Source organism: Sorex fumeus, unplaced genomic scaffold, assembly GCF_029834395.1.
Source record: "Sorex fumeus unplaced genomic scaffold, SorFum_2.1 ptg000042l, whole genome shotgun sequence".
In the NCBI taxonomy this organism is placed as follows: Eukaryota; Metazoa; Chordata; class Mammalia; order Eulipotyphla; family Soricidae; genus Sorex; species Sorex fumeus.
Genome location: NW_026606099.1, coordinates 1,949,640 through 1,970,555, shown reverse-complemented (window position 1 = coordinate 1,970,555; position 20,916 = coordinate 1,949,640). Strand labels below are relative to the sequence as shown.

At 40.6% G+C, this 20,916-nt stretch overlaps 1 protein-coding gene and 1 pseudogene across 1 annotated transcript; one reads left to right on the top strand and one right to left on the bottom strand.

Moving 5' to 3' along the window:
* On the bottom strand, positions 1–939 carry LOC130029103 (olfactory receptor 6C2-like). Its single transcript, XM_056119982.1, has one exon. It carries the CDS (start codon positions 937–939, stop codon positions 1–3), a length of 939 nt encoding a protein of 312 aa, XP_055975957.1.
* A 7,600-nt stretch (positions 940–8,539) lies between these two features.
* On the top strand, positions 8,540–9,971 carry LOC130029202 (elongation factor 1-alpha 1-like; annotated as a pseudogene).
* Positions 9,972–20,916: the final 10,945 nt, after the last annotated feature.

Here is a 20,916-nt window from a genome sequence, read left to right as displayed (position 1 = left end):
TTATTCCTTCTTTGAAATAAATATGAAACTTTTCAGAGTATTATGAAAAGATTCTCTGACTTGTTTATTTCTCAGTGTATAAATGAAGGGGTTCAACAAAGGGGCAACAGATGTAGCTAGCAGAGAAACTACCTTATCCTTGGTCACTTCATCCTTAGCTGAAGGTTTGACATATATAGAAATGGCACTTCCATAGCTGAGGGAAACCACAATCAAGTGAGAGGAACAGGTGGAGAAAGCTTTCTTCCTTTGCTGAACAGAGGGCAGTCTGAGAATCATCCTGATGATGCAGATGTAGGAGATAACCACACCCACAAGGGTCATGATTAAAGTCAACACAGCACACGCAACAATCAGCCGCTCTATGAACCGAGTATCTGAACAAGAGTTATTGAGTATTGGAGAAGCATCACAGTAATAATGGTCAATAACAGAGCCACAGAATTCCAGATGAAGGCTCAAGCCAAGGGGTGGGGAAATAATCAATAAGCCAGATACCCAACAACAGATGATGAGAATCCTACATACTCTGCTGTTCATGATGGTTACATAATGCAGGGGTTTGCAGATGGCCACATAGCGATCATAGGACATAACAGCCAAGAGGAAAAAATCTGTAGCTCCAAAGAGGACAATAAAAAAAATTTGACTGAAGCAAGCTCCAACGGAGATGGTTTTGTCTCCACTTGATATCATGTACAGGTATGTGGGGACACAGGCAGTAGTGAATGAGATTTCCAAGAAAGAGAAATTTTGAAGAAAAAAGTACATAGCTGTTTTTAAGTGAGGATCCATCAGAATAAGAACTATTATGATCAGATTCCCAATGATACTGGACAAATAAGTGATAAGCAAAAAAACAAAAATCATAATCTCTAATCGTGGGTCATTTGTCAGTCCCAGTAAAATGAACATTGTGACAGAGGAATGGTTTCTCATCACTGACTTCATGGTACTGCCCAATCTTCACAGAAATGTCACAGAAGATGGAACTGAGAAGTAATGCAAAAATATGAATGAGCAAATATTTAGTGTTAAAACAATTAAACACACTCACACATTAATCTTTCTCCAGGTTAGAATCAGGATATAAAATGATGCCCTAAAGTCCACTGAATTTATCCCAAGAAAGTTAATGTACTACAAGGAAGTTAAGCCACTTTTTCTACATTCAAAACATCTGTGATCTACTATGGAAGTAATCTTGGAATACTGGACATGTCATTTACCCTACAGAAACAATCTTGAACAAGTCATTAACCATAGTTACCAATTTCCTAATTTGAAATTTAGGTAATGACAATAATAACTCATAGAATAATTAGTGCTAAAAATAAATATGCAACAAGCTAATCATGGTACTAAGAAAATAATATCTTTGCAGATATGACTTTTCTGATTTTCTGAAGCCAATTTCTAATCATTTCAAGAAGGAATTTATTAATCGGTATTTATCCCTCTCTTTTTGTACACCATTGATTTTTTCCACTATTATATGTTAATACCATCAGCATATACACATATACATGGTCTGGTTATTTTTTCATTACGTACTATTACTGTTATCAGTGACAAAATAAAATTACATTATAAAGTGTGAAAAAACAGTAACTATATAAAGCTATACTTTTATATAGTTTCACATAGCCGTCAAGTTGTTTTGTACTTTGTAAATTTGTTATGAATATCTAGAAATAATAGCAATTTGAACGTTAAAAGGATGGTAGAGAAAAACCTGAAACTGAAAGCAAAAGATAAAGTCATTTATATCTCAGGTGAATTCCATAACCATAGTATAGTGGAGTAAAGAAATAAACTGTCCTGAGGCTAGAGAGATTGTAGAGCAGGTAAGGTGTTTGCCTTGCAGATGCCCAACGCAGGTTTGATCCCCAGCACCCTATATAATCCCGAGCACCACCAGCATGATCCCTGAGCACACAGGAGTAAGCTCTGTGAAGCACAGAGAGAAGCAACGAAGGAAGGAAGAAAGGAAGGAAAGGAGGGAGGGAGGGAGGGAGGCAAGGTAGGAGGGAGGGAGGGAGGGAGGGAGGGAGGGAGGGAGGAAACTAATCCAAGTCTCTTTGAATGTATTAACTAAATATGCCTCCCTTATCTTGATCTAAAAAGAGGCCAAAGGAACTATAAACAAATCCTGTATTTTGAAGTACAATTGGCGTTTTTTTTAAAAAATAGGGACATTAGCAAAGCTATGCTAAAATATTTTACACTCTATAAAATTGAGCAAATAAGTGTCTATTAGTGTCAGAATTTTTACTAAGGTACTGGAAGAAACATGTATTGAGGATAACAATTATAATAAAACATGGTTAGACAAAAATTCAAGGTATCAGTGGAACTCAAAAATTATAAAATTTGTATATGAGAACAAATATACATTCATATAGGTAGTTACATATATGGATGTATATCTGTATGCAAGTATGTTCAAAATTTGTTATTTTGTGTTCTGTGTTATAAGTATGCCTGTATTTCCTAAGTCTACTAAAATTTCTAGGGAAAAGACATCTCTGTATTAATTAGCTTTCCTTGAGTCTAGACTTTAATATGTAGCCCACTAAATTGAACCAGCTATCTCTAAAATGTTTCCTGGTTCTTAATATATAGCCCAGTAAATTGAACTAGCTATCTCTAAAATGTTTTCTAGTCCCTAATATGTATCCCACTAAATTGAACCAGCTATCTCTAAAATGTTTCCTGATCCAAACTGAGTCAGAATAGGGAAAACATACAACTTAAACCCCTTCTGCAAAATTCTAGGTATGTTTTTTTTCATCAGGAAATAAATGCTGGCTCCATTTTTATGGTAAAAAAATAGGGACAACATGAGTACATATTAGGAATCCCTCAAATGAACAATATAGGTTGTCAAAAATTCCATAGGAACAAGGTTGAAGGAAAATCTATTGATATGAAAATTTTGAACAAACTGATGATTAAGTGTAATAATTAAAAGACATTGAAAACTAGAAGTCAATTAAATGAGCCAATTATGTTGGGAAAAGGTAAGATCTTGCCTATAATGGAATAACAGGAACCAGATGGTAGATGTCAAGATAGGGTGGAAATTGAAAAATTAACAAATTAACCTTTCGCAATCACCATTTAAGGATTATTTTAGTCATAAAAACATCAAAGGAAGCAAAATATTTAGCCAAGCTAAATACATACATGGTCTTAAGCATAGTCTCATAACATTCATTACAAGTCCAGTAATTTTATAAAGGAAAAACAGGACAACTATATCTGGTTATTAGAGCTTTCATTCAATGTAACAATCTCCATACATAGTTCTACAGCTGAGAATGACTAACCCGAATCTAACCAGAAGGAAAAATCCAACAACCAAATTGAGGAAACCTTTTTTAAAACAGCCAATTAATTAATAAATATATATATATGTATATGTATGTGTGTAATAGGCTGTGCTAATGATTCAAATAAAGGGAATTTAATGGAAAAATGAATTTTCTGCAATCTCCTATAAAACCAGAATAAACTACACGATCAACTTTCATGGGCCAAAAAAATGAATTCTGCATAGACTTTAATGCAAAAACCAAACCACACAAGGAAATGAGCTGTGTCTCCATCTTTGTAAGGACAGAAGATAACAGAACAAATGTGACAAACTCAAGAGAAGCTCCCAGAACATTTACTAATGTGTTACCCCTTGCCACTGTAGACTCAGCTTAAAGGAAACCTACTCATAAACCTCTGCCTTGGTCACCAAATTTTGGGAGGCTCCCTACCATCAAATCTCTCAAAATTGCTTTCCTTCCTAATAATGAACATAGTTTGGAAGTATTGATCTTCTTTTTCCTTACCACCAATTGTAGTGCCAGTTTCACTTGGGAAATTAAGTTTTACACATGAAGTTTCCTCAAGCCAAAGCCTTTGTTGTTGCTGCTACTGCAGCTGCTGTTGTTGTAAGGCAGGGATGCAAATATTTATTCCCATTTAGCTGAATGTCTTTTTGCATTTAATAATAAATTTCTTGCTCTATAGAGACTTTTAGGTTGATGTAAACCATTTGTTCATTTTTTATTTTAGTAAAAACTAAAATTGATTTCCATTGGAATCATTTCTCTGAAGATTTACCTCTGAAGTCAACATCATGTGCTTTGTCTATTTTTCTCAGTATATTTTCTGGACTCGGGTATAATGTCTAAGTATCAAGTCCCTCAAGTTAATATTTGTGCAAGATGAAAAAGAGCAGACCAACTTCATTCTTTTGCATATGACTAAGCCCGATTCCCAGAATCATTTGTGAATAGGATTCTTTTCTGTATTTTATGTTCTTAATGCCTTGGCATTTTATGGTTAAAGAAAATAGGGACAACATGAGCACAGATTAGGAATCCCTCAAATAAACAATAGAAGTTGTCAAAAATTCTTGAAGGAAGATCTATTGATATGGAAATTTTGAGCAAACTGATGTTTAAGTGTAATAATTAAAAGACATTGAAAACTAGAAGTCAATTAAATGGGCCAGTTATATTGAATTTTCCTGTTTATAAGACAACTATTTCTCAGAAAGAAAATAGCATAAACAAAGGGTACTTATCATGAAACAGGGAATTTTTAATTTGAATTTAATAATTGAGTTAAATGGAGAGATATGCAGCAAATTCCTAACATTACTTATTATTTTTTTCAATCATTTTACTCACGTTAATGAGTAAAAAGCAATCCTGGATGATACAAAAGAAAGGGATATGATAGGAAGACCTGATTTCTTCGTAAGTTGTATTTTGCTCAAGGGCACAATTTTCAAGAACATTGATGAATACTAAATAGTTGATAAACAAAATAGAGACATAAATAGATAGTACAAGTGAGAATATTTTTTGTCAAGCTTCGGAATTTATCTCAGTCTTTCAATCTAACCACTGTAGCACTGTCCTCCCATTGTTCATCGATTTGCTCGAGCAGGCACCAGTAAGGTCTCCATTGTGAGATTTGTTGTTACTGTTTTGGGCATATCGAATATGACACGGGGAGCTTTCCAGGCTCTGCCCTGCGGGTGGGATACTCTCAGTAGCTTGCCAGGCTCTCCAAGAGGGATGGAAAAATTGAACCCTGGGTCGGCCACTTGCAAGACAACCGCCTTACCCACTGTGTATTGCTCCAGCCCAATTTAACCACTGTACCTGACATTCTACCAATACAACAATGTCCAGAAAATATATTGAGAAAAACAGGCAAAGCACACCATGATGTTGACTTCAGAGGTGTCTTCAGAGAAATGATTCCAATGAAAATCAATTTTATTTTTTACTAAAATAGTTTGAAAGAGAAGAAAGAGAAAGGAGGAGTAGGAGGAAGAGAAGAAGAAGAAGAAGAAGAAGAAGAAGAAGAAGAAGAAGAAGAAGAAGAAGAAGAAGAAGAAGAAGAAGAAGAAGAAGAAGAAGAAGAAGAAGAAGAAGAAGGTGGAGGAGGAGGTGGAGGAGGAGGATGGAAGGAAGGAGGAGGAGGAGAAGGAGGAGGAAAAAGAGAAGGAAGAGGAGGAGGAGGAAGAAGAGAAGGAAGAGGAGGAGGAGGAGAAAAAAGAGGGGAAGGAAGGAAGGAAAGAAGGAAGGAAGGAAGGAAGGAAGGGAGATTGATTTTAGGAGAACTGGGAGGGAAAGCTTTTCATGAGATCATTCTGTCAATGTTTGTTAACTATTATGCTATATTAATATTTAATTAACATGCTTACTATCTAACAGAGGTAAATAGCTAGATATCCTATATCTAGCTAGCCTTCTGGCCAGATTTTCAAGCAAGTAATTGATATTCTATTTCTTGAAACAATTTCTCTTCATTCGAATTATTTATCAATGTGGCAATAAGAATGATGATCAACCACAATTTCTCAAGGTCAGAGCAAGTGAAGCATGATAACTGCTCTCAAATACCTAAGTTATGACTTTGTTTTATTGATCTATTTTGTCTCTTCAATAACTGCTACATGTCTCTACTATTCAATAGAGTAACCACCAGCATTTTAAGCACTTAAATATATCTGACCTAATTTCGATGTGAAGCATCTGTGTAATACACACAACATTTGGAAAACAATATGAAAAGATATCTCTTGTGAGTCATTTTATAATTACTATATACTAAAGTTTTAATATTTAAATATAATAAGAAAGTATATAATCAAAAGAATTCTTATCTTAGCTTTTATAAATGGTACTGCTAGAAAATTTTTACTGCAAATGTAACTTTCATTATTTTTATTGGGGAGGGTTGTCATAAAGTTTAATATCAGTTCCCAAACCAATTTGTTGTCGAAATAATTTTCACTGTCTTATAATCATTCACAAAATTTCGCGTGTGATTGCTGCATCAAGAAAATAGGGCTCGGGGTTGGAGCAATAGCACAGCGGTAGGGCGTTTGCCTTGCACATGGCCAAACCAGGTTCGATCCCTGGCATCCCATATGGTCAGCTGAGAACTGCCAGGAGTAATTCCTGAGTGCAGAGCCAGGAGTTACACCTGTGCATCCCTGGGTGTGACCCAAAAGAAAAACAAAAAGAAAGAAAAATATAGGGCTCTTTACAGATTTTATAGTAGAGGGAGAGGGAGAATTCAAAAGATGTATCACATTTTCCTTTTTATAAGACAACTATTTCTCAGAGAGAAAATAGCATAAACAAAGGGTACTTATAGTGAAATGGGGAATATTTTTAATTTGAATATAATAATAGAGTTAAATGGAGAGATATGCAACAAATTCCTAACATTACTTATTATTTTTTTAATCATTTTACTCACGTTAATGAGTAAAAAGCAATCCTGGGTGATACAAAAGAACAGGATATGATAGGAAAGGAACACCTGATTTCTTTTTAAGTTTTATTTTGCCCAAGGGCACAATTCTCAAGACCATTGACGAATACGAAATAGTTTTTAAACAAAATAGAGACATAAATATATAGGACAAGTGAGAATTTTTATCAAGCCTCGGGATTTATCTCAGTCTTTCAATCTAACCACTATACCTCACATTCTACCAATACAATGATGCATAAAATGGAAAATGGGCTTCCCTACATTTCCTCTCTGATAAATTTTGTTTGGTGTATTATCAAATAGCATCAGAAATTAATATCCTCTTGATAATCTATTAAACATAAAGTTTAATCTAGCAATTGAAATTATCATTCAAGAGTGAAAATATGAAGTGAACAATCATACACAGTATGAAAGTACATAAACAACTTTTCCATAAGTACAAATAGAAAATAATTTTTCTATCAAAATATTCCAGTACTTACATTTGAATTTCTTTAATGTTTCACCTGGAAGACTTCTCTTAAACAAATTCAGATAACCTCTAGTTGAACAAAATATATAAATATACCAATAAAATCATTTGATCATATTTCTAAGCAGCTAAATTGACTGTGAATGTATACCTGTTTTCTAAATTTTAAGGTACACCATCCGACTTTTAAACTAAGAAATATTTCTTGGTAGTCAAAGAAATGATATCATTAAAAACACAAGGAAAGTTCAGAAGCCTCTCTAGCTTTGTACAAGTGGGTGTCCTGATTATCTAGAGCAAACGGGTTTTACGCGAAGACACTCAACTTTCTTCAATCACATTAATTATGGAAAAGAAAAGCATAATAAAAAGGTGAAAGGATGTTCTGAATCAAAAATCTCCAGTGAATTTAAAATGGTATTTATTAAGTAAATGAACCTCTGGCCCTTGAAGCAGAGGTTAAAGTCCTCAGAGAGAAAAGCAATAACAGCAAACTCAAATGAGACATATAAAATTAGAACTGTAATTGCAAATCAGAAATATTCTTTAGGATTGATTCACACATAGCATAAACAGTGGAATAAGCGAGATCAATTAAAATAATAACATAGAAGTTTCAACTAGCAACAAACAGCTCAGTAAGTCCTCAAACAATAGTTCTAAGAACAACAATATGTGATATAACAATTTTCACAAATTTTTTTAACCAGAAAGTTTTTGATAATTTCACTTAGCATTTTCTTGTAACAAGATATGTAAAATAACTTTGTGCCTACTAAGGAGGCAGGTTTGGGGAGTGGACGGGAAACTGGGGACAATGGTATATGAATGGCACAATGCTGGTAGACTTGGTGTTGAAACACTGAATATTTGAAACAGCTGTATTATGAAAAACTTTGTAAACCTTGGTATTTAATTAAAGTTAGGGGGAAAGGAATTTTTCTAACTCTTATTCTGAGCGTCTCTATCTTGAAAATGTTAAAGAATCTAAGAACGTGGGCTAACAGAGATCCTCTTCACCAAGTCAACATCGCTATGGGTTACACATCTTTTGCCAACCGCTTTATACTTGCTTTTAAGTAATCAAGATAGGAAGGGACCAAGAATATTACTATACTCAATGTACAGGTCCATATAATTTTTCTGAGAGTTAGAATGACAAGCCTGATATATAAAGTTAAAAAGATATGTTTACCCTTTTTCGCAACGAGTTTGCCGCCAGAATACAGGTGTCGTGAAAACCACAGCTAAGCGCCAGCCAAAATGGAAAAGTAAAAGACTCACATCAACATCGACGTCATCGGACACGTAGACTCGGCCAAGTCCACCACCACTGGCCACCTGATCTACAAATGTGGCGGCATCGACAAGAGAACGATCGAGAAATTCAAGAAGGAGGCCGCTGAGATGGAAAAGGGCTCCTTCAAGTATGCCTGGGTCTTGGATAAACTGAAAGCGGAGTGTGAGCATGGTATCACCATTGATATCTCCCTGTGGAAGTTCGAGACCAGCAAGTACTATGTGACCATCATTGATGCTCCAGGACACAGAGACTTTATCAAGAACATGATTGCAGGCACTTCTCAGGCTGACTGCGCTGTCCTGATTGTTGCTGCTGGTGTGGGTGAATTTGAGGCTGGTATCTCCAAGAACGGGCAGAACAGCGAGCATGCCCTTCTGGCTTACACTCTGGGTGTGAAACAGCTCATTGTTGGCATTAACAAAATGGATTCCACTGAGCCACCCTACAGTCAGAAGAGACAAGAGGAAATTGTTAAGGCAGTCAGCACCTACATTAAGAAAATTGGCTGCAACCCTGACACAGTAGCATTTGTGCCAATTTCTGATTGCAACGGTGACAACATGCTGGAGCCAAATGGTAATATGCCCTATTTCAAGGAATAAAAAGTCACCCGTAAAGATGGCAGTGCCAGTGAAACCACATTGCTTGTAGCTCTGGATTGCATCCTGCCTCCCACTGTCCAACTGACAAACTCCTGCATCTGCCCCTGCAGAACGTTTATAAGATTGGAGGTATTGGTACTGTCCCTGTGGGTCGAGTTGAGACTGATGTTCTTAAACCTGGCATGGTGGTCACATTTGCTCCAATCAATGTTACAACTGAAGTTAAGTCTGCTGAAATGCACAATGAAGCTCTAAGTGAAGCTCTTCCTGGGGACAACGTGGGCTTCAACGTCAAAAACGTGTCTGTTAAAGGTGTTTGTCGTGGCAATGTGGCTGGTGACAGCAAAAATGATCCTCCAATGGAAGCTGCAGGCTTCACAGTTCAGGTGATTATCCTGAACCATCCCGGTCAGATCAGTGCTAGTTATGCACCTGTGCTGGATTGCCACACCGCCCACATTGCTTGCAAGTTTGCTGAGCTGAAAGAGAAGATTGATGGTTGTTCTGGGAAAAAGCTGGAAGATGGACCCAAGTTCTTGAAATCTGGTGACGCTGCCATCATTGATATGGTGCCTGGCAAGCCCATGTATGTTGAGAGCTTCTCTGACTACCCTCCTCTGGGTCGTTTTGCTGTTCGTGATATGAGGCAGACTGTTGCTGTGGGTGTCATCAGAGCAGTGGACAAGAAGGCAGCTGGAGCTGGCAAGGTTACCAAGTCTACCCAGAAGACTCAGAAGGCTAAATGAATATTATCCCCAGTACCTGCCACCCCAGTCTTAATCGTGGTGGAAGAACGGTTTCAGAAATGTTTGTCTCAATTGGCCATTTAAGTTTAATAGTAAAAGACTGGTTAATGATAACAATGCATCGTAAAACCTTCTGAGGGAAAGGAAAATGTTTTGTGGACCATTTTTTGTGGTGTGTGTGTGGCAGTTTAAGTTATTAGTTTTTAAAATCAGTACTTTTTAATGGAAACAACTTGACCAAGTATCTGTCACAGAATTTTGAGACCCATTAAAAACAAAAGTTTAATGAGAAAAAAAGATATGTTTACCTTTCAAATATTCAATGCTTGTCGATTTTGCTCGAGCGGGCCCAGTAACGTCTCCATTGGAGACTTTGTTGTTACTGTGTCTGGCATATCGAATACTCTCGGTAGCTTGCCGGGCTCTCCGAGAGGGGCGGAGGAATCGAACTTGGGTCGGCCATGTTGGCCGCTTGTAAGGCGAACGCCCTACCCGCTGTGCTATCTCTCCAAAGACTTTGATACAAGGTTTCTTGTAAAGAAAGAGAGCAAGACGGTTAAGCACTTGTTTATGTTTAAGGCACTTATATACGTTCAGCCAACACTGGTTCTAGTACATGGTACTGAATATGGTCCCTAATCATCACCAAGAGCGATCCCTTAGCACAGACCCTGAGTACTGCTAAGTGTGAGCCAAACTAAGAAAAGAAGAAAGGAACAAAGAAAAAGAGTGGCTAGCAGCAATAACTAATAAAAATAAAATAATTTAAAAATAACTGTTAGTAAAATTTGTGTAAATGTGGTTTCTCTCACCCACTTTTTGCTCCTAAAATTCTTTCATATACGTATTTTCAGAACACATTAACTGGGTTGAAACCAGAGAAAGAAATGTATACTCTAACTATAAACTAAAGCTCCTGGAAGAGAGCACAGCAGAATTTCCTGGACCTATTATTACCCTCTAACCCACTTACTTACCAAAAGTAACACACATTTGTTAGGTTTTAACATACTTGCTTGTATTCTTTTATATTCCAGCTTAAATGGCTCCAGAATGAAATACAACAACCTTCACACACTTCCCCCTTGTGTGGTGGGAAGGTACTCGGTGGTGGGATGGGTGTTTGAATATTATCAATAATGAACAATTGTGAACTATTTTTATGAAAATGAAATATATAAAAATGGTCCAAAAAGCATGCATATGTATTTCAAGTCATCATATGAAGTATAATTTACATGCAATAAAAACTAAATGATAAATTCCACTGATTTTTTTCATATATGCGCTTTTAGTAACTCAAAATTTTTATGTGTTTTCATGCTTTATTCTTTTCTCAATCTTGGTTCCAGGAAACTGGTAATTATCTGTCACTATAGATTAATCTTCTCAAAAGTTTCATATAAATAGATTCATATTTTTGTTTGCAGCTTATTCAAATCAGTATGTCCAATATGTTTTTTTTTTTTGCTTTTTGGGTCACACCTGGCAATGCACAGGGGTTACTCCTGGCTCATGCACTCAGGTATTACTCCTGGCGGTGCTCAGGGGACCATATGGGATGCTGGGAACCAAACCCGGGTAGGCCACGTGCAAGGCAAATGCCCTACCCACTGTACTATCACTCCAGCCCCTATGTCCAATATGTTTAAAATATTTGTAGCTTATTACACCTTAATCTGCCCATTAACTTTTGATGATTATTTGGGTTCTTTTGGATTCTTTGAGGTTTGTGACATGATGCAAAAATTACAATAAATTTTTATATACAAAAAATTTTTTAAAAGAAATGTATACTCTAGTTGTGGATTTCATATATGAAGTATGCACAAAACAGTCTTCAACAATACAGCAAATCACAGTACAAAGGGGTAAAAACATAAATAGGAAATGAACATAGAAGTTCAGATAGCATTTTTACTCTGTTTTGGGGATCCTGGTGTATAGTCTCAGAATGTATGTTCATTGCAGCACTGTGACTAATGACAATAGCCAGAATCTGGAAGACAACCTGAGTGACCAAGAACAGATTACGGGTTAAAGAAACTATGGTACATCTACACAATGGAATATTATGCAGCTATTAGGAAAAATGAAGTTATGAAATTCACTTATAAATGGAGGGATATGGAGAATATCATGCTGATTGAAATGAGTCAGAAGAAGAGGAATAGATATAGAATGATTGGACTCATTTGTTGTATATAAAAATAATATTTAATATGAGACCAGTCCCCAAGGACAGTGGAAATAAGGGCCAGGAGGATTGGTTCACACTTGGAAGCTTGCCTCAAAGTGGTGGGGGGAGAGGGCAGTTAGGATAGAGAAGGGACCATTATACAATGATAGTTGGAAATGATCACTCTGGATAAGAACTGTGTGCTGAAAGTAGGTAAAGAAACAAACATGGTAACTTTTCAATACCTGTAGTGCAAACCATAATGCACAAAAGGAGAGGGAGAGGGAGAGAAAAAGAGAGAGAGAGAGAGAGAGAGAGAGAGAGAGAGAGAGAGAGAGAAGGAAAGTGCCTGCCATACAGACAGGCTGGTGAGGGTGGCAGGAGGGAAAGGAGGGAAATTAGGACATTGGTGGGAAATGTACCCTGGTGGATGGATGGGTGTTGAAACAGTGTATGAACAGTGAAACTGTTCATGGGACTGAAACCCAACCATGAACAGTTTTATAACTGTGTTTCTCATGGTGATCCAATATTTTTAATGTATATATGGAAACTATTCTATGCCAATTGTGTTGCTTCATTTCTGATCCACATTCCTCACAAAACACTTATTTTTTAATTACTGCATTACTACTTATTTGAATGAAATAAAAATCTTTTTGGAGTGTTATGGAAAGTTTTTTTACTTGTTTATTTCTCAGAGTATAAACAGAGGGGTGCAACAAAGAGGCAATAGACGGAGCAAACAGAGAAACTGCCTTATTCATGGCCACTTCATCCTTAGCAGAAGGTTGACATATATAAAAATGGCACTGCCATAGCTGATGAAAATTACAATCAAGTGAGAACAGGTGGAGAAAACTTTCTTCCTTTGCTGAACAAAGGGCAGTCTTTGCAAATGTAGGATACAGCCACATACACCAGGATCACTATGAAGGTGAGCACAGTAAAAACTATAACCAGATGCTCAATGAACCAAATTTTTGAACAGAAATTCTTCAGTACTGGAGAAGCATCACAGTAATAATGGTCAATAACAGAGCTACAGAATTCCAGACGGTGTGGGGAATAATTAATAAGCTAGATGCCCAGAAACAGATGACGAGAATTCTACAGACTCCTCTGTTCATGATGGTTAAATAATGCAGATCTGGGGGGGTGAGGTGTGCCAGACTCCCCTGCCCCGGGCATCTTGGAAACATTTGTCTTAGGAGGATCTCCGAGCCTCATGCCCCCCTTCATGCCCACACCTGCCTGGGTGTAGGATACCCCCACAGCTCATGGGCAAGAATCGTGGGCTCTTCCTGTATGCTGGGATTTATTTCCTGCTTGTCAGGCCGCGTGAATAACTTCATTGCCAAGGTCACAATACTTACTTGCTTTGTGGAAACGGAATAGCCCCAGCGTGTCCTTCTGCCCAGGTCTATGGTGATTTTCCAGTGCAGAATCTTTGCTGGTTTTGTTTTTTTGACGGATCTTTTGCCCTTTTTCATGTAAGCTGAACAGAGGCTCTGACCATGCTCATCGGGCTGTGACACATATGGGACCTACCATGGGCTGGCCCCAAAGTGCTCCAGAAAGACCCAATGTAGCCCCAAGCAAAGGGAAACGGCTGAAACGTGATCCAGCGGCCAGAGCGCACTGGACGGGCTGGGCGCAGACCTAACGATCTGTGGGATGCCGAGCATTGAACTGGGAGTAGCTGGCTGTGGCCAAAAAAAAAAAGTTAAAGTCTGAGTGGGTGGTCGGGATCCAGAGAGACGGTCCTGAGCTAGACCCTTATGGTCTAGCTATTCCCCGGCAGCCATGAGCCCCGGGCAGGGCGTGCCAGGAGCAGGGCCCGACAGTAAGAGCACAGAGGCACATTCTCGGGGCCAAGTGCACTGACCCCACAAAAGGAAATTCCGGAGGTGTCTGGGAAGTCTTGGGGTAGGGTCAGTCTGTCCCTCACGTGACTTTGCCCCCACTGGGCGTCTGAAGGCGACGGCCCCATTGGAACTTCCCAGGGGGGTTCTTTGCAGCCGCAGGGGAGGTTCGGAATTGGGTTAGGGTTAGGGTTAGTGCACAGAGCACTGCAAGGTCCCAAGTTCCGTCCCTGCGCCCCTTCCCAGACGCCAGCGAACTCACAGCACCCCTCTCCCTGGGAGCCCTGGGGGCCTTCTGCAAGGTTAGGACACTCAGCCCACTCTGTGCACATGTTGTGGGGTGCATCTCGGGCCCCAGCCCGCATCTCTCCTCAAGGGGCAGCTCCTGCCTTGGGCAAGGGTGCGGTAGGGGCTGAGCGAGACAGGACGCATGCGGGGGTGGGAGGGGGCCTGGCCCACTCGGGCTCAGTAGGGAAGGGGTCTCTGCACTAAGCTCAGGGATCTGGGCGGAACCAAGGGGCCAGGCTATAGCCGCTGCGGGGAGTGTCTAGTGTCCCTGAGAGTCTTTCCCAGTCAGTTCCCAGAGAATAAAGCTCGTCCTCTGCAGCCTCGCCTGGCCTTACAGTCTCCTGGGGATGCTCCACCCTGGACCTGGACCCTCGCTGGGCCTCTCAGGTGACGTGAACGAGCCCTGGGAAGATCCTGCTGATCTCTACCTTCCTGGCCCCTGGCCTGGCCCCTGGCCCCTGGCCTGAACCTACGCCCCATGGCTGCTTGTGGTGTCCAGCTGGCAGCGCAAGGACTTCTGAGCCCATACAGTCCTGACATGACCTGACTTTCCTGGGGTCAGGGAGGCCCACCGGGAGCAGGCGCAGAAAGGGGTCTCATCCCTTCTGTCTGAGGGGATTCTAACAAGGCATTGCTCTCCGTAGCAGTCAGAGGGGGCCGGCCCAGTGCTGTTACCTTCCGCTCCAGAAGCTGGGCTGAGGGGCGCCACCAGGCCCCGTTTCCCCATAGCCATCCCCATGTCTAGTGGCTCTGCCCCTGCCTGCACTGGGATTGACTGCACTGCACTGCCTGCACTGCCCTGATGGAAGGACCCAAGGCAGCAGCTGCAAGTTCCGTGCCTCAAGTTCTTACTGGAAGCCTCAATCCCTCCAAGGTAAAGGGGTCTTAGGTCTGGGGTCACCCCTCCCTCCAGGGCAAAGGGATCTTGTTCTAGGGTCTCATGGCTCCCTCTTCCTCCTACCCCTGCCCCTCTCATGCCCCTCACCCATCCAGCTCACCCACCCCCCTGCCCTGTCCTCTGGCCTCACCCAACCCCCCATCCTGAACAACTCCCCTCTGATGGCCTCACCACTGCTGCCTGCACCTACCCACATGCATGCAGACACGCAGACACATGCAGACACAGGTAGACATGCACACACATAAACACATGTACAGGCACATTCACAGAGACAAATGCAGACACACACAGACACATACACACACAGAGACATGTTCACACATGCAGGCCAATACAGACCTATGCAGGCATGCTGACACACGCAGACACGTGCACACTTGCACAAACACAAGCACACGGGCACATGAGCACGCATACACATACAGACTCTCACACATGCACACATACTGTCTAATGCCCCAAGCTTGCACACTGAAAAGCCCTTCTCCCAGAAAAGCACCACCTCCATCTGTCCCTCTGTCTCTGCCCATTGTCCTTCCATCCCCCACAGCAGAGTAGGTGCCCAGAGGTTGTGTGCAGGGATCACACAAGGGGCCTGGGCCTGGGGGCCCTAAGATCAGACCCCCCCCACACACCACCACCACATTCATGACAGCTGTTGTCTCCACATGGGCTGACCCTGACCCACAGCTTCCTGCCTCTACCAGGTGCCACCAAATGAAGGCAGGTACGCCGGGCCTCCCTGGGGGCAGGGCAGGGGAGTGGTCACCTTTGGGAGCATCTGCTGGCTCAGCACCTGCAAACCCTGGCCCTATGAGCTTACCGGGTCTGTGTACAGGAACCACCAAAAGTCAGGGCACGTCTGAGGGTGGGGACAGAGATGTCCCCCACCTGGAGTTGCCTGGACTCAGCAGCCATGCTGTGGGCAATGCCCTGCTGCAAAATCACCATAGCTACCAGCAGACCCGCTGAGGCACACTGCGTGCAACCAAAGCTGAACCATTCCGGGCACCCTCAGCTCATCTCACCCAGGTATCTGCCTGGTGGCAGGGCTCCTTCCCAGAGCCGTGGTCACGTCCCTCTCCATATTCCATAAGAACCATAAGTTACCCTCTTAGTTGGAACTTTCACTAGGTTAGCTTAACCACCAGAAACACATTTGCCAATAATTCATTAAGCCCACCTCAATTAATACTGCATCATAAGAAGAATAGTAACAGTGAGCATGAAGGGTAAAACCACACAGGTCACAATGGTAAAACAACACAGAAGCCCACCAAGCTTGCTTAATGAAGAGGCTAGCCCAGAAGACCCCAACAGTAATGAAGTGGTAGACAACCTCTCTGACACGGAATTTAGAAGAGAGCTACTGAGGTTGCTTACGGAGCTAAAAGTAACAATGGATAGCAATGCCAATAAAAGACAAGAGGTTTTGAAGGCAGAAATGTGGAAAATGCAAACAAAATTACAAAGGAAATGTCAGACTTGAAAAACCTGGTAGGCGATTTGAAAAACTCAGTGGAAGGCCTAAGCAGCAGAGTAACAGCTGCTGAGGACAGAATCAGTGAGCTCAAAGATGAAGTCCAGAGACTCTCCAGGAAAGAGCAGAAAATAGAAAAGAGACTCACAATCCGGGAACAGATGACAAGAGAAAATCGTGATGAAGCCAAGAAGAGTAACATAAGAATTATTGGAGTCCCAGAGGGACAGGAAGAAAACCCTGATGAAGAAGAAACTGCCAAAGACATCATCATCCCCAAAGCTGAAGAAAACATGTGACCACATTCAGGAGGCCGGAAGGGTACCAGCTAGAAGAAATCCGAATAAAAATACCCCAAGACACATCCTGATCAAAATGACCAAAACCTTAGAGACAAAATTCTGAAAGCAGCCAGATCAAAGAAAGAAATTGCCTATTAAGATTCACAGCCAATTTGTCTGGTGAAACCCTCATGGCCCAAAAACAGTAGTGGGATATAGTGGGAAAAAAATCAATGAAATAAATGCCTCACCAAAAATAGTTTACCCAGCGAGACTCTCATTCATAACAGAAGGAACAACACATAGTTTCACAGACAAACAAAAGCTCAGGAACTTAATAGACCCAAAACCATGGTTACAAGAACAACTAAATGGGCTACTTTAAGACAAGACAGGCCCCTCAAATACACCAAATTTCAACAGAAAAATGGAACAAAACCCCACAACAATAATCTCTTTCAATGCCAATGGCTAAATGCACCAATTAAAAGACACAGAATGGCAGGATGGATTAGAAAATTGAACTCAACATTCTGCTGCCTGCAAAAAAAACCACATCTTAATAGTCAGAGCAAACACAGGCTCAAAGTCAAAGGCTGGAAAACAATCCTATAGGCAAACAACTACCATAAAAAGCTGGGGTAACCATCCTAGTATCAGACCACATTAATTTCAGACTGAAGAAGGTCACAAGAGACAGTGAAGGCCATTTCTTATTGATCAAGGGATCTGTACAACAGGAAGAACTTACAATGCTAAATGTATATGCACCTAATGAGGTGCCAGAATAGTACTTAAAAGAACAACTCATAGACTTGAAGAAAGACATCGATAACAAACACATTACTACTGGGAGACTTCAACACCGCTTTATCACCTCTTGATAGATCAACCAGACTCAAATTTAGCAAGGACATACTTCATCTGAGGGGAAACAATGGAAGAAAGGGGATTAGTAGCTATATACAGGACACTTCATCCCCAAAAAGCTGAATATACATTCTTCTCCATTGTGCATGGAACATTCTCCAAGATAGACCACATTCTGAGCCACAAAACATACCTCCATAAAATTAAGAAGATAGAGATTGTATCGACAATCTTCTCAGACCACAATGCGCTAAAATTAAAAGTAAATCACATACACAAACAGAAAACTAAATCAAATACCTGGAAATTAAACAACTCACTATTGGAGAACAAGTTACTGAGAAAGGAAATCAAAGAGGAAATCAAAAGATTCCTGGAAATGAACTAAAATGAAGACACGAGTTACCAAAGCTTATGGGACACAGCAAACACTGTGTTATGAGAAAGTTTATAGCTCCAGAAGCATTCCTCAGGAAAGAGGAGTGAGCCGACATGAGTAACCTAACTTCACAACTTAAAAGCTTGGACAATGACCAACAGAAGGAGCCCAATCCGAACAGGAGGAAGGAAATAATAAAACTCAGAGCAGAAATTAATGAGATGGAAACCTAAAAAACAATCCAAAAGATGAATGAAACCAAGAGCTGGTTATTTGAGAAAATAAACAAGATTGATAAGCTTCTAGCAAGACTCACAAAGAAAGAGAGAGAGAAAAAACCCTAATAAGCATAATCAGAAATGAAAAGGGGACATTACAACAGAAACAACAGAAATTTAAAGGATCCTCAGAGATTTCTTTGAGAGACTTCATGCCATGAAACACGAAAACCTCAAGGAAATGGATGAATTCCTAGATTCCTATAGCCTCCCAAGGCTGAACCAAGAAGACCTGCAATACCTGAACAAACTTATTACCATCAAGGAAATTGAAATGGTAATAAAAAGTATCCCCAAAGAAGGCAGCTGGAATAGAGAAGGGATAACTAAGAAAATGATGGTTGGAGGAATCGGTCGGGATGGGAAGGTAAAGGTAAAGGCCCTCCCGTTGATCGTCGATTTGCTCGAGCGGGCCCAGTAACGTCTCCATTGGAGATTTTGTTGTTACTGTGTTTGGCATATCAAATACTCTCGGTAGCTTGCCGGGCTCTCCGAGAGGGGCGGAGGAATCGAACTTGGGTCGGCCATGTTGATCGCTTGTAAGGCAAACGCCCTACCGCTGTGCTATCGCTCCAGCCCCGGGATGGGAAATGTATGCAGAAAGATATAAAGGATCAAACATGATAACCTCTCAGTGTCTGTATTGCAAACCATAATGCCCCAAAATAGACAGAGATTATGGGTAATAATGTCTGCCATGGAGGCAGGGGGAGGGTGGGAAAGGGGGGGAATATCGGGGATATTTGGTGGGGGGGGGGGAACGTGCCCTGGTGGAGGGATGGGTGTTTGATCATTGTGTGATTGTAATCCAAAAATGAAAGCTTGTAACATTCTCACAGTGATTCAATAAAATTTTTTAAAAATGTCTCCCCAAGTACAAAAGTACTGGCCCAGAAGGATTCACTAATGAATTCTTCCAAATCTTTAAAGAGGATTTACTCCCAATCCTCTTTAAGCTTTTCCACAAAATTGAAGTATCAAAATCACTTCCAGTTTCTATGAAGCAAATATCACCCTGATGCCGAAAGCAGACAGAGATACCACAAAGGAAGAGAATTACAGGCCAATAACCCTGATAAACACAGACGCAAAGATCCTCAACAAACTAGTAGCAAATAATCCAACAATTCGTCAAAAATATCATACACCATGACCAAGTAGGATTCATCCCAGGGATAAAAGGATGGTATAACATTCAGAAATTGATCAACATAATCCATCATATCAACAAAAGAAAAGCTAAAAACCATATGATTGTATCAATAGACGCAGAGAAAACATTTGACGAGATCCAGCATCCGTTAATGATGAAAACTCTCAGCAAAATAGGCATCGGAGGAACTTTCCTCAATATAGTCAAAGCCATCTACCACAAGCCCACGGCAAGTATCATTCTCAATGTGGAAAAACTAAAAGTCTTCCCTCTAAAATTGGGCACAAGACAAAGTTGCCCACTTTCACACTCCTATTCAATATAGTACTGGAAGTCCTGGCCATTGCATTTAGGGAAGAGAAAGGTATCTCAAGGGCATACAGATAGGAAAGGAAGAGGCCAAGCTACCACTATTTGCAGGAGATATGATTCTATATTTAGAAAACCCTAAAGACTCTACAGAAAAGCTCCTAGAAACAATAGATCAGTTTAGTAAAGTGGCAGGCTACAAAAGCAACACCCAAAAGTCCATGGCTTTCTTATATACAAATAACGAAAGAGAAGAGACATTAAAAAAAAACAATCCCTTTCACGATAGTACCTCAGAAAACCAAGTACCTTGGAATCATCTTAACCAAAGAGGTGTAGGACCTAAACAAGGAAAATTACAAATCACAACTTCAAGAAATAAGAGAGGACACTAGGAAAGGAAGACACATCCCCTGCTCATGGATAGGGAGGATTAGCATGATCAAAATGGCAATACTGCCCAAAACACTATACAAATTCAATGTGGTCCCTATCGGATACCCATGATATTTTTCAAAGAAATAGACAAAACACTCTTGAAATTCATATGGAACAATAACCCCCCAAGAATAGTTAAAACAACCCTGGGGAAAAAGAAGATAGGTGGCATCACACTCCCCAACTTCAAACTGTACTACAAAGCAGTAGTAATTGAGACAGCATGGTACTGGGCGAGAAACAGACCTGCAGACCAATGGAACAGAGTCAAATGTTCTGTCACAGACCTGCAAATATTTGACCACTTAATCTTTGACAAAGGAGCAAGAACTGTGAAGTGGTGTGGGAAGCCAAGAGCCCTCTCATAGACCCTGGCCATGGTTCCCATGTTAGGAACTGCTTGGGACAGACATTGGTGACAGTCTCCCAGGACTTCCTGATCTCAGTGGATACCTGATCTATAGCCACACATCAGGCTGACAGCTTATCTGGCCTTATCTATAGTAACCTCCAGGATGCATCTACTGCCCTAAGCCCCTTTGATATACAAATGTAAAGCTCAGGATAC

Coding starts and splice junctions, on each gene's coding strand:
- LOC130029103 (XM_056119982.1), bottom strand. CDS start 939: ATGAGAAACCATTCCTCTGTCACAATGTTCATTTTACTGGGACTGACA.